The sequence below is a fragment of the Phalacrocorax aristotelis genome, chromosome 4 (assembly GCF_949628215.1).
Source record: "Phalacrocorax aristotelis chromosome 4, bGulAri2.1, whole genome shotgun sequence".
Lineage (NCBI taxonomy): Eukaryota > Metazoa > Chordata > Aves > Suliformes > Phalacrocoracidae > Phalacrocorax > Phalacrocorax aristotelis.
In genome coordinates, this window is record NC_134279.1 from 22,687,153 (window position 1) to 22,701,436 (window position 14,284).

Here is a 14,284-nt window from a genome sequence, read left to right on the forward strand (position 1 = left end):
GCAGCCTAGGAAAGGGGTTTGAGCGTGCACGTCCCGCGTGAGTGTCCTGTTTGTACAAGTCACCCTCTCTTGTGTAATGTTTTTCAGAGGGGCTTCTGAACAATGCCAGGGATACAAGTGTCACGGATACTCTACCACTGAATGGTAATCACGGCAACAGCTACAGCATCGCCAGCGGCGAGTACCTCAGCAACTGCGTGCAAATCCTTGACCGCGGGTACAACCACACCGAGAAAGCCCTCGAGAAAAAGATCCTGAAGGAACTCACCTCCAACTACATCCCTTCCTACCTGAACAACCACGAGCGCTCCAGCGAGCAGAGCCGCAACCTGATGAACAAACTCGTCAACAGCGTGGGCGGCGGGAGCGAGGACGATGCCATCGTGCTGGACGACGCCACCTCCTTCACCCATGAGGAGAGCCTGGGCCTGGAGCTCATCCACGAGGAGTCAGATGCCCCGCTGCTGCCCCCCCGGGTGTACTCAGCGGACAACCACCAGCCCCACCTCTACAGCCGGCGGCGCATCCCACAAGACAACAGTGAGAGCTTTTTCCCCTTGCTGACCAACGAGCACACGGACGATCTCCAGTCGCCCAACAGGGATTCTCTCTACACCAGTATGCCCGCACTGGCTGGCATGCCCATGACGGAAAGCGTCACCGCCAGCACCCAGACCGATCCCCCGCCAGCCAAAAGCGGCAGCGGTGGCGACGCTGACGATGTTTACTACAAAAGCATGCCTAACCTTGGCTCCAGGAACCACGTCCATCAGCTACACACTTACTACCAGCTAGGTCGAGGCAGCAGTGATGGGTTTATAGTCCCGCCAAACAAAGAGGGAACCCCCCCGGACGGCAATGCAAAAGGACCTGCTCACTTGGTCACTAGTCTATAGAAGATTCGGCAAAAATTAAGCAAAGAGACAACAAAAAGCCCCTCCGTAACACTCGGTTTAACTGTTCTGAGTTAATCCAAACAGTGGTAATATTGTGTGTACTCCGAAATCTTCATGCTGTTCAAAAGGAAACTCTCGGACTTTTTTTACTGGAATTTTTAGGCCGGCACGGAGAGGACAGTAACTGCTGCCCACCCCTCTTCTCCCCCCATCCTCCTTCCTTCCAGACAGACTTCATTATGTTAATGAAAGAGATAGATAACGGCACACTTCGTGGCCTTCTCAAGTTATGCCGTGTTTGTTTAAACAATCCTTGATGCTGTGTTGCTCTTAATAATGAGGACCTGATTTAAGGGGGGGGGAAAAAAAAGGCAAAGAATAAAACCAGGCCAAAAATGTGCATTTGAAACTAGTAGCGATGCATCTAGGTGGGAGCGCTGCACAAAAACAAGCTAGCAAAACTCTTTCTTACCAATCCAGATCATGTCATGGGTTTTGGTCACTCACAACTTGGTTTCACCGCAGCGCCCTTTGCTGCGGGAGCAAATGAAACAAAAACAAATTTAATGAGATGGAAGGGAATCTGAGAATTCTGTGCTAAAGGCATATTTTATGTTTTGCTGTATTAACGGATGATAAAAACTAATGGCAGAAAAAGCAAACAATTTCTATGTAATGTACAGATACTAGCATTGCACATATAGTCTGCTTTCTGTTCCTCCAGAACTTGCGTCCCTGTTAATGTAGTGGAAAAAAAAAAAAAAAAAAAGAACTTTTTTCTGTTGTGCTGGTCTTGTAAGTTTGTCTACCAGTAGGAGCAAGGTTTTTCATAACTCCTCCTTTTTTATTTTTTTACTTTTGTTTTGCCTCTTCCACTGCCCCTCCCCTCCATTCCCTCCTCATCCTGGTAAAAAAGGAAAAACTGGGCAAAAAAAACCCAAACATCACTTTCTAAGGACTATTTTTAGTAAAGCCATCACCGTTTCTTTTCAGCCAAGGCAGTCTTTTTATTTCCTCGCTGTATAACTTTCTTCGGCCAGCGTATTGCCGGCAGACCTTTTGACAGACTAGAGCAGGGCAAACTTCCCCGTTGACAGTGCACAACTGATTGTGACGATAATCCTGCGAAGCATCTTTGGTGAGCAGCCCCTCAGCCGGGCCGGAGGGTCGCATCTAGAAGCCGAGAGGGGTTGGTTTTTTTTTATAGTCGTAGTGGGGCTTCTACAGGAGACGGCCATTTCCCTGGAGGAGCAAAGGGCCTTCACGGCTCCGTCTGGTCCCCGGTTTAGGCACTTGTACTGCAGTGGTTAAGAAGAAAATCGATTGATGCATAGTGAGCTAAAACGTACTTTGCAATGATTTAAAAAAAAAGAAAAAAGTCTTTTGTTCATTATTTTTCCTAACAGGAAATTTATTTATTTGACAGGATTTTTAAGTAACATAGGCTTTCTGGAAGTAAATTAGCAGCACGGAATATGAATTCTTTTTTTCTTTTTCTCTTTTTTTTTTTTTTTTAATTTATGATCCATTTTGTATGGTCTCAACAGTTTAATGACCTCATTACTAATATTTGTTGTAAAAGTGAAGCTTGTTTGCCAACCAATAAACAACTGATCACGATTTAGAAGATACTGTATGTATGTACTGTACGATTAATCTCTTTTTTTTGTTGTTGTTGTTGTTCCTCTCTCCATTACTGTCTTCAGTACGAGTCTCCACTCCTTCGTGGCATGGGTGAGCAATGCCAAAGAAAGGAGGCCTAAGCTGAGCAATTTAAGCACAAAGGTTACGCAGCTACAGCTGACTAGAAATATCAGGCTAGCAGTACTTGTTTAGGGGCGAGAGCGCCGGTCGACATTCGTTGCAGGTGATTCTAGGTCTGTTTTGTGCCTACTGTATAAATTAGCTGACGACACGCGGATGATTTGAGTATAGTATTTCATGTGTCGTACCTTTTAATCATTGTAATGATTTTTTTTTTTTAAATTTTGGTTCTTCTGAGATTAAAAACTGCTGGTAGCATGTCAAAGAGTAAAACAAGTCCCCGTTAGGCCTCCTCAGTCGTTGTTTGCTGTCTCTTTATTTTCTTGCTCCGGGCGTATGCAAAGCACCATCGCTGTCCTCGGCCACATCACCCTTCCCATCCTGCCACTGCTGATGGCCCGCTGGCGCTTCGCCACTCTCCTCCAGCCTCCCCCTTCAAATCCCTTGGGAGCAGTTAGGATTGATTGTCAGGATATAGAAAGCCACCAAATAGACTAGAAAGGTTGACAGTGAAAATAACCACCCCTGGACACGCTCAGTACTGATTTTTCAGTATGTGATTTTTCACAAAGCCCTCCCATGCCTTGAGCTTTGGGGTCAGTGCTGCCTCCATCCAAGCTGCTTCCATCCAACTCCCATCAAGCTAGGTAAAAGCCAAAAGATTTGGAGCAGGCTGAAGCCCGTGTTAAACAAGATATTGCCAGTGCTGGAGGATGAATGCAGCAGCGGAGCAGCTCCGCTCCATCATGGTATTGTCCTCACGAGGGGCAATGCTGCTCGGTGCTGCTCAGCCGGGGCTTGTCCATGAGGGAGAACCAGAGGGTGGTGGTGTTTGGTGGGATTCGTGGCCTACAGAAGAGTCTGGCCTGAGTTGCCTGAGTCCTTCCAGTGCAGCCAGGCACTCAGGCCAAAACATCTTGGGGAGGTAACTTCATTTCTGACAAAGCACTAACCATAGCTGTGCCTCTTGCCAGGTCTAAGTTTTGACAAGGGAGTGTTTCCAATCAGGAGATTGGAAATCACCTGGCTTCATAGCAAAACAGCCTCTGGCCAGCCAAATGGTACTCTTGCTCTTGATGCTGCATCCCTGTTTCATTTTATTTTTCATGCCAGCTGTGATGGAGCTGGGCAGTGTGTGGTAGACCAAGCCATGCAGGCAAAGCAAGCGTTTCAGACCCATGTGGTCAAACCAGTCCACGCAGCAGCCCAACAGAGGCTGCTGAGGCTTGAAATACTTGAAATACCTCTTATCTTGGAGAAAGTAAAGACTCTTTTACTGTATTAGACTCCAAAAAATAAAATAGTTTTCCATTAATACAGCAGGATTAAATTCATGCAGAGGGTGAGATGTGCCATAGCAAATATTGTCATGTTAAAATGGGAGGCAGGTGATCAATACGGCATTTACCAGCGTGCCTGGTAAATGGTCTATGCAAGAACAAACCAGTGGTGGATTTGCTATGGGATGATTGTGTCCTACTGAAAAATCTTTGACTTTGTTTACTCTGAATGGTCATTCTTCCCCAGCCTTTCTGTGCATTTTGGATTTATCAGTGGATAGGCTGTTTTTCCCCTCTTCTCCACCCCTTCTCACTCGAGCTCTCTGCCAGCCTCCATGCCTATTAGCGCTTTGATTACAAAAAAATGCTGTTTATTTTCAAGCTGGTTATTTCCATCCCCAGGCTGTTCTGGCACCACAGAATTCACTGTTGGTGCTCCTTACAGCTTTGGAAACAGCTGAATTACAAAACAGAGGGGAAACAGATATTATTAATTATATTAAGCCAAAAATGGTTTAAAACTGTAATTTAGTTTGGGGGAGGGAAGCAGGATGGGGATTATTTTTGTCATGTTTTTCCCCTTGAAAACAGGCTTTTGTTGTGTCAGATAGTTGATTATGGGCATGGTGAAGGTTTCTGCTTGTTGATAAGAACCTCAGTAGATATGATTCCTATGCAACTGGCAATGTAATGGTGTCTTCTGTGCAGACTACAGCACGTAAAACTCAAGTCAATGTTAAGTCTTTGGTGCCTAAAATGCTCCTGGGGTAGGCGGGAGAGCTACAGAACTTCAAGGCATTTCTTCATGCTGAGCCAAGGCAGAGATGTGAGAAAACTAACATCTTGATGAAGCGGCAGTAGCAATTATGGTATTAGATCCATACTTATGCTTGGGGCACATAACTTTGCAAGCTGGGTTGAAGGGAATAATCAGCCCTGTACTGGAGGGATCTTCTTTTTTAAAGCTTTGTTTAACAAAAAAAAAAAAAACCAAGCATATTTGCCTTAAAAATTTTATTAAATCTTCATCATTCAACTGCAATAAGCATCCCATTTTCAATGAAAACCAGACAGAATACAGGCACACAGACAGTGCTTGGGCAACAAAAACATCACCCTGATACATAGGTCCCCTTTCTGAAACATGGGACCGCCTTTGGGAAGCATGTGTTGCCAGGCATGTTTGGAGTGAGGACTGTCGATGTCGAACACTTGCTTGAGGCATCCTTTCAGAAAGCCTTGCTTGCAGGTGGGAAGAGGGGGATGGAGAAGTTCAAGCCTCCATGCTTTACATTTTCCTGGAAATCGTCTTGGGATGCTTTGCACATTATGAATCCCTTTTTTCCCTCACTCATTCTAATTTGTGAAGGACTGGGTTATTTTTTCCTGTGTAACCCCATCATAGACTGTCCCATACTGAGCCGATGCACCAGTTTACTGTGTGATTGCTACGTGTTCTATTGCTTAAGGACACTTGGGCTCCAACGGGCAGTGCCTGCCCATTTTCTGCAAGAGGCATGAGCGGCTATAAAGATCTCCCCAAAACATGTGAAGGAGAGACACAAGGGGAAAGACAGGCCAAGAAAGACTATGTAGGCTGGAGGATTGATGGGGATGAGAGGTATTTGTTATAGCTTTGGAGGCACTGTGTAGGCAATATTACTTATTGTGCTGCTGTTCCTTTCCGCCTGTTGATTGCACTCAATTCCCTGAAATCTGTGGTTGTTTGTTAACCAATCTTTTTCCTCCCTCCCTGCCCCCAGATAATGAGCAGTGAGATCTTTCAGAGGCCTGGGGGAAACAATGGTGGCAATGGGAGGTGCTGAGCTCCGGAGGGGGTCCTTGCGTGTCTCTATGTGTGTCCCTATTGTCTGCAGCCCCCTTCCCTCTTCTCTGGCCAGCTGGCCTCTCTCTCACGCACCCCAATATGCTCTTGATCTCACTAGTTTATAAAGAATGTAATACCCTGCAGACTTACCTAGACAACAGGGATAAAAAGATAGCTCATCTTATTAAAAAGCTATCTCAGGGAAGCCAAAGAGCACCGGCTTGGTCATCTGTCACGCCCTGATCTCCTCTTTACGTTTAGAAAGAAAAGTACTTCATTTTTAGCTACCTGCTGCATTCAGCTAGACTCTATGCAAATTTTATTTAATGAATATTTTAAGGTTTAAATAGTCTGTGCTCATGAACATTATATAAATGTCATGTCGTCGCCGGCTCTCTGGTAACGGTGTGGAGAACATCCTGCAACATAAAGCTGAAACCAGATAAAACAGGTGATTAATGCTCCCAGGGAAGGCACCAGAGGTCACGTTAACAGTGGCTGTCCTTGGCAGGGACTTTAGCAGTTTGGCTGGGGGAGAGCACCTGAAGGGGTACCCTGGGAGGGCAGCGTCATCTCCTGCTCGTCACCAAAAATCATTTCGTTCAGCACAGGCAGCTGGTGTAGGGCCAGTTTTGCTCTTCTAAGGGCTTTGGCAAGCCCTAGGGATGCATGGATCATACACCAGATAATACGTTGTCCCAGTTCGGGAGGGTTAGTCTGTTTAATGCTGAAATATTAAGACTAGCCAGGATAGCTTGGAAATCTTCCTTTTTCACATCAGAATAGCATTTTACAGGTGCTTAGTGTTGCATTTGGTATGCCAGACAGAGAGATTGTGGTAGTTTTCTCTAGCAAAATGCCAACAAGAACAAAAAAATAATCATCCTAAATATTTGCTGTCTTTTCATTTCTTCATCCTCCACGTATTTTCTTTTTCTTATATTTCTACTCATTAAATACACTGTGTACATGTAAAACCCCAAGGTAAAACCTTAATAAATTAAAAAAATATTGGTATACCGAGCAGTTATTATGTGCTGGAAGCAAATGCTTGATATTTTGACAGCATTGCTTAAAAACCCAAACAACTTAAAAGGCACAAACATAGCTGCTGCACAACCTCCTCAGCTGGTGTGCATGGGAATACTTGTACGGATGACCCAATATCTCTGACCGCCACTTATAATCGACTGCATCTTATGTTACAACTTTGGAAAGGTTATTTCCAGCAGCAGGATGCTCTATGGGTAAATTATGGCTATAATAAAACTTTTTTCAGCCTGTCTTCTCCCCCTTCTTTCTGAGGCATCTCAGACAGAGTTTAATTTGGGTCCCCGTGGCAGGAAAGCTCAATGCAGGCGTGAGCCCTGCAGCCATCGTGTCCCATGGGCAGCAAAGGCTTTGCCTTTCAGAAGGCACGAGCCTGTGGTAACATCCACTGATAAATGTTTTGGGGGATGAATGTTGAAAACCAAGTGGTGAATGAACCAGGTAGAGGATTTCTGGGTATGCCGCTCGGGAAGCAGCAGCACCTTGGCCCCACGCATCTCTTAGCACTTGGTTGCACAAAAGCTGCAAGAGTGGTGGGAAAATGGACTTTGGGTGGGGGGAGGGGGCGTGTGAAGTAGAAGAAAAAGCCCCTAATTTCTGGCAAAGCTCCATCCTTTGGCTGAAATGTGCCAAAAGGAGATTTTCAGGTGCTTTCTGTAGGCAGCTGGAGAGAAGCATGGGGTCGTACAGGATTAGCCCGCGTTTCACAGGAGGCCAGCTTGAGTCAGGCTGAAGGCTTGCTGTGGCTGCTGGGTGACTGCTTTGGCCAGCCCCTGGTTTCCTCGCCTTACAAAAAAAAAAAAAAAAAAAGAAAGGCGGTTTTATGGTTTCATACCAAGGACCTCAGCAGCCCTTTTTTGAGAGGGTCCCTCCCTGATAAATAGCTGCTTTCAGTGCAAGCGCCTCAGCTCTGTCCTTAGGTCACTTCCGCCTCCCCCTCCTCCTTGCTTGTGTTGCTACAATTCGTATGTACAGATAAAAGGCCTCATTGCTTCAGGTGCTGTTGATATCAGCCAGAAAGAGTGTTTCATATTATATAGGTGGGATTTTAAATCTTTTTTCCTGAGACACACTGCACAGCCAGGCATTTTTAGCTGCTAGCAGTTTGCACTGCAATGCAAAGCAGCCCACCGAGCTAGCAGCAGTGGAAACGGAAGGTGAAAATGCATCCCACAGCTTGGAAAAAAAAGCAATGAGCAGCAAAGAAAGGATGAAAGTTCCTCCTCTTCAGAAAAACCCCAAAAGAACAGCTAAAATAGCCAAGCAGGGAGATGGGAGAAAAGTTGCTGGCTTTGCCCCCCACCACTTTCCCTGCAGTATTTTCTATGCTGCCATGCAGAGGAGGAACACCTTGGGTGGGTGGGGGATAGGGTAAAATGATTTATGCTTAGAAAATGGCTCCAGGACAACTCTTAATTCTTCCTGAATATGTCTAGCCTCTCATAACCTGTCTCTGAAATATTATTAATTAAAAAACCTGAACGTGTTCACCCCAAATTGCACATGGCTGCCTTTTCCCAACCTGCACGTGTAAAAGGAAGTGTTTTCCTCCCCAGGGCTGCAGTGATTATAGAGACAGCTGTAAAGCAGAGAACTCAGGATGTGAAGCACCCTTCAGATAATGTCTGATAGCAAAACAAATTTGTTTACTCTGTAGTGATTTAAACTGTCTATTTATTATTGGGGGGTGGGAGGGGACACAAAAAATGCAGTTTGCTCAAACAAGCCCTCTTGGGCTGCTACAAGCTGGTGGTTGCAGCTTGGCTCTGGGCTCTCCTTGCTTGAGCTGGGCTAAACCCGGAGGAACAAAGAAGTGCTGTAGCATCACCCTTCATCCAGAGAGCAGTGGGGAGCAGTGACCAATGCTGCGGGTCCTCACACAGTTTAACAGATAGCTGGCTCGTGGAGACAAAACCAGGCAAATCTGTACCACCAGCTTCAGCAAAAAGGGTGGAAGGAGATTCTTGATGGGCTGCTGGCACAAAATACATTCACCTGCTCTCAGCAAGCCTTATCTTTAGAGGCAAACCTGGGCATCTTGTGCTTTGCTGTAGGGTGGAAATGGTCTTAAAAACAGCTGGTGGCTGCTGTGGGGTCCTGCTTTGGGGCTTTATCTGTACTTCCTTTGTTTTCCACAGAAAGCGGAAGGACACCCAAGCAGGAGCCAGTCTTCAGGCGAGTCACCATGGAAGACAGTGTCATCTAGTGCCCAGGGCACCCGACGAGCCTGTCCCAGTGAACCCACGCCAGCGTGCCACTTCAGCTCCTCTGTGCCTCGGTTTACCCATCCCTCACTTGGGATTGCACAAAAGGAGAGGCCGGAGAAACTAGCTTCGACCAAAACCCTTGGCAAACCCTCGTGTCCCCAAGGAGAAAACAGCCTGGCTGAGATTCCTGCTGCCCCCTGCATGGCAGTGCCCTGGGACATACCCTCACCGCTTGGTGGGTCGCTTTTTTTTTAAGATGAACAGAACGGGTGAAAAATGTCTTTTGTAATAAGAGATTAGTTTCGTCTGCTCCAAATGTTGGCTTTGCAACTTGAAAACACTTAAAAATGGCTGAGCATGCTCAACCGCCATCCTGAGCCCCTCTCCGTGCTCACAAGCTAGGCTGTATAAAGTCGACCCCGCCAGATCCAAGTCCCTGTTGTAAATACAGGCCTGGCTGTGGGAAGAGGTAAAGAGGGAAGGATAAAAAGGACAAAGAAATCATCCTTAAGCCAGAAGAAGCTGAACTTGCTGGCAGAGTACTGCTGAACAAAGCTGTTGCTTGTAAATAGGGACTGGTGCACACATCCAGCAGTGGCTCTGCTTAGCAAAAAGCTTCTGGGGGAAAAGCTGCTCAGATTTTATTGTTTTGTGTAAATAGAGATATTTTTTGGAAAAAATGAGCCTTAGTATCTTGAAGATAGCGTTTCTCAATCAGCTCAGCTGGGGATGGATATATGGGAAACCACGGCGTCTGCCTGGTAGAGGCTGATGTGAGGTCTCGCAGCCAAGCTGTGCCACCACAGCAGGTGCAGGAGGCACCTGAAGGACAACAGACACATCGGCAAAGGACTCGGCAGACGTTTCTCCTTCATTCCTGTAAACAGGGTGGACTCGCTGGGCCCAAGGTCTCCGCTGGTGTAAATACTCAGCTACAGCCCACAGAGGACTTGGGCTGCTTGGTGCAGGTGTGATGGGGTGGGGTGGGCAGAAATCACTAAAGGGATGCAAAGCCCATCAGTGTGGTTCTCCTGAGGCTTTTAGCATTAATTTAAACAAATAAGGGGGGGGGGGGGGGGGGGGAGAAAAGAAACCCTGAAGACTTGTTAATGGTGTTGGGCCAACTGTTCGACTGGGTAAATGGAGGCATGCATAGACATCTGTGTCCATGTCAGCCGGTGCCTGTACATGCAGTTCTCCTCTGTGTGTGTGCAAATGCGTGTGCAAGACTGTGCCCGGTGTGGGTGGCTGCCAGCCAGCGCAGGTCCCTGTGTCTCTGTAGCTGCATCCATGAGCGAAGAAAAGAGGATATGGCTGTGTATGTTGTACTCACCTTTATATGCCTAAACACATTTGAGAAGTCATAAGTAATGCTGCTGGGTCCAGCTTTATTCGCATGAGCGCGCTGTCCGCATCTCTCTGGGGAGCAAGGCACAGGAGGCAGGGCGGGCGGTGTTAGCTGGGTGAAAGCTGATAATTCTCTGCTCCACACTGAGTTGCCATCCGCTGTCCCCCGCCGCGACACAACAGTGGCCATCTGCAAACACTCCTAGCAGAGCAGGGCTGCGCTCAGGCATGGGTGTTTGCAGGATGCGGGCTGCTGCAGCGTGGTACCTGATGGAAGCAGGAGAGGAACTTTGGGGTTTCCTCTTCATCCTTCACAACAAAAAGCTTACTTATGCCTTAGTTACTCTGAGCCCGACCATGTGGAGTCATGCAGCAGAGAGAAATTAGAAAACAAACCAGGATTAGAAATTGAAAACAGAAAAAAACAGACTTAAAAAAAATATTTTTGGAAATGACAGAGAATAACTTTCTCCAGACATACAAGTCTCTCTTCAGCCTGGCGTTTAGCAAGGAAGCAGGGCCAAGGTGGAAGTGTCCCCTCCCCATTAAAAAGCCAGATAGCATAAACCAACTATTGCACATATTTATCATAATACTGGGGGCAAAGCCCCTATACCTTTGCAAGGAAAGGCCTGTGGGCAATCAACAGAAATTGGAAGCTGCCTTAAAGCACTAAAGGGTTTGGGCATCCAGAGTGGTAATTTGTTTGCCATGGTTCAAGGTAGGCTGCAGGGATGGTCTTTTCCTCTTGGGTACTTGAATACCTCCTCTGTCGTCCAGCTCTGTTGCCATTACCACTTAACAGCTGCCACTGCTGAGCAATTTATTTATTTCTCAAACTGATGCACAGGAGACACCGTGCTTTCATCTGCCACATGTGGACACCTCTTCCTTTGCCCACTTCTCCAACCTTGTATGGTGTCCCCAGGCATCATCTTGGGGAGACTCAGGTTTCCTCCCCAGTGAAGGCCTTTTTTTCCAGGGAGAAAAATAATGAAAAGTGCAAACAACTCACCCCACCTTTGTGCCAGAAATGCTCTGAAGATCAGACAGTACTTTAAGCAAAATAAATACCTCCAAAAAGTTTATGTGAAAGATTATGATCTTTCACAGTCATGAGGGGACCATCCTTATGGTTTCTAGAGCCCTGAAGGGCAGTGCTAAATCCTGAGCCTGGGGCTGCCTGACCCTGGAGAGGTCTGGGGTCCTGCATGGGATGAAAGGGGGACTGCAGTTGCAGGAAAGCAGGAATTCCCTGGGCTTTTTCACTAGATCGCAGGAAAGCAGAAATCTCCTAGGTTGGGTGGGTTTCGGTTTTTTCGTTGGTGTTTTCTTTTTTTTATTAGAGCCCTCACTATTAGTTTCTCTCCCCGGACAATCCCATCATCCGCAGTTTAAACCCTTGCTATTGTGTCTAGAAGAGTTATTCTTGGAGGCATTTATGACAACCTTCAACGTCTCTTTCTCTCTCTCCAACCCCAGAGAGGCTGACACCCAGTAACTAATGGTGACGGTTGTAAAGACAAGTCAGAATGACCCCAAGTCCTAATAAAAATGATGAATCCTGTCCACTGCCTCCGTATCGATGGCGGGCAGGGTATGCATGGAGGTGAGCCGACAAGGAGGGGGAGGCAGATATACTCACTGAAGAGTGGGTCTGGGAGGGGCTGTTACCACACCCACCCAGCTCCTGGGTTCCCTGGGGCAGAGTTTTGATTTAATCTGTCCCTGAGTCAATAGTGATTGACGTTTCACCTGCTTTCCATATCTTAACTGGACTTCCTTGCTCCTCAGTCATGGAATGAATATTAATACATCGTAATTACTGTACTCCTGGTGATGAACCGGTATGAAAAGCTATCACGGAGAGCATTAATAAAATGTACATTATGAAAAAGAACTTGGCATTGTCTGAAATTAATAACGCACCAGATTTTTCTAATCCACACCTGCTCATTACAGGCTTGCCCTTGAGTTTTCTATTAAAATCACTTATTCAGACTACTTGTATAGCTGTGCCTGGTGTGTAGTTATGCGCTGTAGGTTTGCATTTCAGTACCGCATGAGGACTTATTAATCTGTTACGTCTTTCAGGCATTGATTTTAGTGACATTTATATAACGTTGGTATGACTAAAATGAACTGATTGATTCATGCGTATGGATTAGTTTGTCTAAGACTTTGAGGCTAGGTAGCTTTATCACGTACTGTAATGCCAGAATTCATCACTGTATTATTTACGAGAGACTGAACTGGCTGCATCTCAATAACTGAAGAGATCTTCACTGTTTTATTTATGTATAAATGTTTACTTAATCAGCCACCAATTTTGTTTAGCAGAATTTGTTAGCAAACGGAAATTGTAAACGATAATGTGGTTTCTATTTTAAAATTTATAGCCTTTCATCTATAGCAAAATCCAAGATTTCCAACGTGTCTTTGTCTACTGGCAATCAACAAGCTCTCTTGTATATGCTTTCTGGTAATTGCAATTAGCTGCTGCACTATTTCACATAAAAAATAATACAACCCTAATACAGGAGATCTGAGTGGTAGTGTGTCGAAGTCAACATAAATATCCTGATACTTGGAAACGTGGCTGCAAGTTTAATAAAGGAACAAAGAGCCACCGGCCAGTGCAAAGGCAGGACCCCCACGGCTTCAGGTGCGGCGGGTGTTAACATGTGATGGCTGCAGCTTTGCGCTGGATCGAGGGGCAGGAGGACGCCGCAAGCCAAAGCCTAGGGACCAAGTAATGCCACTCTGCAAGGCCTGGCCCATGGACATGCCGGTATGGTGAGTTTTGCTGCCTGCCTTTATGAGAAAATCCCAATTCCAGATAAAATGAAGTGAAGCTGTATCTCGAGTGTATGGGCCATATCCCCTGCAACATCTTGAGGAAAACCTGGTCAAAGGGGATGAGGAAAGCATCTGCTCACCGTGCGTCACAGCTGGGAAAGGGAATAACATTCCAAGGAGGCTTAATCCCAGGCTCCCAATCAATGGCGTGTGTTTGCTTTGGACCACACTGCTTCTCCCAGGGACCAAGGAATGAAGAGACTATAAGGATTTATTAAATCAAAGAGGAGAATTGCCTGTTAGGAACCATTTAGAAATATTTTCAGTGTGGAAGCACATAAGAAGTGACATGTTAGAGGCATATAAAATAATAAATAGTGTCCAGAGAAGGTGAATTGAGTGCTGCAGTTTACCGTAGGTAATACAGCAAGTGGCGCTACAAGGCGAAATGAGGAGGTAAAGTCTTAAATGTAGTTAAAGGCAATGCATCATTACCCGGCACAGGATTAACTCATAAACTCCCTGACCCAATACACCAGTAAGATGATGTACAATGAGCTTCAGTAAAATATTATACCTTTTTACAGTTAAAGAAAGGAAAAAAATAGCCTGGCATCTGCAGGCTCTTGTTGCAGGGTCAGAAATAATTGCTAGCTTCCTGAGGAACCAAAGAAATGCCCCTGCTGAGTCTTCAGCCATACTTCATGGCGTTGTGATTTTTTTTAGCCATTTTTTTTTTTTAGGTGAAAAATTACAATTGTACTAGGTATGCCTGGGAAATTGCTTACGAGCTGGCAGTGCTAAAAAGGGAGTAAACCTTGCATGTCAGCACCCTGGGCTATAGCTTCAAGAGAGTGGGGTCACAAGAGGGGGATGCTGGGGTGTACATGTGCCTTGTGACCATTGAACCGATCCCTGCAGAGCTGTTGAAGAGTTAGCTCGCAGGATGTGGGCAACATCGCTGATGCTTTATTTCCGTGGCCAGTGTATGGCTTGTAAGAGCAAACCCCACATCTATCCCATGAGGAAACCAAGAAGAGCTACCACCATTCTGCCTTGACTCCACTTGGCACTCCAACTGGTTAATATTTAAAGTCAAGTGCACGCCCCATG

At 46.0% G+C, this 14,284-nt stretch overlaps 1 protein-coding gene across 8 annotated transcripts in view; it reads left to right on the forward strand.

Annotated features, from left to right (window-relative positions):
• The window catches only part of ADGRL3 (adhesion G protein-coupled receptor L3), a 520,031-nt gene extending 507,759 nt beyond the window's left edge, over window positions 1–12,272 (forward strand). For 7 of the 8 annotated variants that reach the window (XM_075090573.1, XM_075090568.1, XM_075090565.1 and 4 more), the window contains one exon: window positions 88–2,956. In XM_075090573.1, the coding sequence (XP_074946674.1) occupies window positions 88–896 (809 nt within the window). In that variant the 3' untranslated portion in view covers window positions 897–2,956. Of the gene's footprint in view, window positions 1–87; window positions 2,957–8,956 lie in introns of those variants that run through there. The other variant, XM_075090572.1, reaches the window with a different exon arrangement.
• The last annotated feature ends 2,012 nt before the right edge of the window (window positions 12,273–14,284 follow it).